This window comes from Callospermophilus lateralis, chromosome 7 (genome assembly GCF_048772815.1).
Source record: "Callospermophilus lateralis isolate mCalLat2 chromosome 7, mCalLat2.hap1, whole genome shotgun sequence".
NCBI lineage: Eukaryota > Metazoa > Chordata > Mammalia > Rodentia > Sciuridae > Callospermophilus > Callospermophilus lateralis.
Window position 1 is genome coordinate 11,043,482 of NC_135311.1, and position 2,219 is coordinate 11,045,700.

The following is a 2,219-nucleotide window of genomic DNA, read 5'->3' on the forward strand; positions in this document are numbered from 1 at the left end:
TTTTTTTCTTAGTTGTCGATGGACACAATATATTTGTTTTATTTATTTATCATGTGGTGCTGAGGATCAAACCCAGTGCCTTACACTTGCTAGGCAAGTGCTGTACCACTGAGCCACAACCTCAGCCCCTCTTTCATAGATCTTATCCTTTAACTATTATATTTTATAATCTGTGGTCATGATTAATTATTGATGTTTATGTAATCTAAGCCATAAATAATGTTTATATAAAATAATAAAATAAGTGTACATAAAGCCATTTTAATGGTGTAACCATCATTTGTTTGTGCATTTTATCTGGTCAGAGTAGTCAGATAATACCTGCTGTCTTAATGAATCACACATAAACAAAAAAATATGTACATGGGGAGGAGAACCAGAATAAAGAAACAAAAAGTATTAGCATGACACTCTATGTGGTATTTGCTCATGTTATGGGTGTAGGACATTACAGAAACATCTACAGTGATAGACTCCCATGAACTAGAATTCACTTGCAAATGCACTAGACATCTACTAAGGGAAGTAAAGATTCTTTTTTTATTTTTTATTTTTATTTTTTAGGTATAGATGGACACAACACAATGCCTTTATTTTTTATGTGGTGCTGAGAAAATCTTCTTAATGGCTACGTTCATGTCCTTATTTCTCAAACTGTAGATGATAGGGTTGAAAAAAGGAGCAAGAACAGCAAACATGAGTGCAATGGCTGTGTCCAAAATTGGTGGGAAAGTGGCTGAGAATCGCAGGTACATGAGGGACACGCTGCCGTAGAACATCAGGAAGACCCCAAGATGGGCTGCGCAGGTAGAGAAAGCCTTGTGGCGGCCTTCAACAGAGGGGATCCTCAGGATCACAGTGATGATTCTGACATAAGAAATGGCAATAACCAAGGCCGAGAAGATGATGGCCACCGCATGGATCACATCCTCAATCAGGATCAGGGAGGTGTCTGTGCAGGCCAAACGCAGCACAGGCTCAAAGTCACAGAAGATCTGATGGATGTGGCTGGGGCCGCAGAAGGGCAGGGTAGAAATCCAGGCAATCTCTGGGAGCAGTACGAGAAAACCAAAGACGCAGGAAGCTGCAGAGAGCTGAGCACACAGCTGGGGGGTCATGATGGTTGGGTAGCGGAGAGGGTTACAAATGGCAACGTACCTGTCAATAGCCATGGTGGTCAGCAAAATCCCCTCGGAATTGCCCAGCGAATGGAAGAAGTACATCTGTAGGAGGCAGCCAATCATGGAGATGGTCCTCTGCTTACTGATAAGGTTGGAGAGTATTTTGGGAATCGTGGCACTTGTGTACCAAATCTCCAGAAATGAGAAAATGCTGATGAAATTATACATGGGGTTGTGGAGGCGGGAATCCATCCTGACTGCAAAAAACACAGTGAGGTTCCCAGTTATGATGAATATGTAGATGAGGAGCAAAGGAATGAAGAAGAAGATGCCATCTCCAGGTTGGGGAAATCCAGAGAAGAGAAACTCTGTCACCACAGCAATTTGGTTACTTGGCACCATGGTCAGCAATCTTAACTGCTGTGGGGAGAAAGGCTCAACTCCTTCCTAGGTAAAATTTTTAAAAAATCAAATTCATTGGTTAATATACAAGTCAACGAAATAGGTTTTATGTAACATGTATTCCTCTTTACTCATGGATTAATAGTTATTTACTTAGAACCTGTTTTATGCCTGGAGCATCTGTTCATTTGTTGAATTTGCAGTGGAGAAAGCAATCTGATTTTCACAAAGCTTGTATTCTAATGAAGGATACAAAAAAATAACACATCAAAAATGTTATAGTCAGGCACAGGTTGCACATGTTTGTATCCCCGAAACACAGATATGTGGTATGTGGAAGACTAATGCAGGAAGATCACAAGTTCAAGGACAGCGTGGGCAACCTAGCAAGACCCTCTCTCAAAATAAAAAAGATAAAAAGGGCTGGGGATGGAGCTCACTAATAGAGTATTCCTGCTTTGTTCTCTGCTACTAAAACAAAACAAAACAAAACAAAAGACAGTTGCGCAGCCTGGCCTGGCCTCCATCTCAGCCTCCTCAGAAATTTACCACCAAGCCCTGAATTTATTGTTTTCTGACAATAAAGAATAAAACATCAAACATAAAAAAGTACTTTACCGTAATAAAATAAAATTAGTAAAGAGGAGTTGTGAAGGAGGGGCAAATTTGGAGAAAGTGGAGAATTGTGTTTAGAGT

General features: G+C 40.4%; 1 protein-coding gene across 1 annotated transcript; it reads right to left on the reverse strand.

Annotated features, from left to right (window-relative positions):
- Positions 1-590: 590 nt before the first annotated feature.
- On the reverse strand, positions 591-1,523 carry LOC143403551 (olfactory receptor 6K3-like). Its single transcript, XM_076861600.1, has one exon. The coding sequence runs from the start codon at positions 1,521-1,523 to the stop codon at positions 591-593; it is 933 nt and encodes a 310-aa protein (XP_076717715.1).
- Between the last annotated feature and the right edge of the window lie 696 nt (positions 1,524-2,219).

Bases quoted from the DNA above. Each gene is read 5' to 3' on its own strand.
- LOC143403551 (XM_076861600.1), bottom strand. From the start codon at position 1,523: ATGGTGCCAAGTAACCAAATTGCTGTGGTGACAGAGTTTCTCTTCTCT.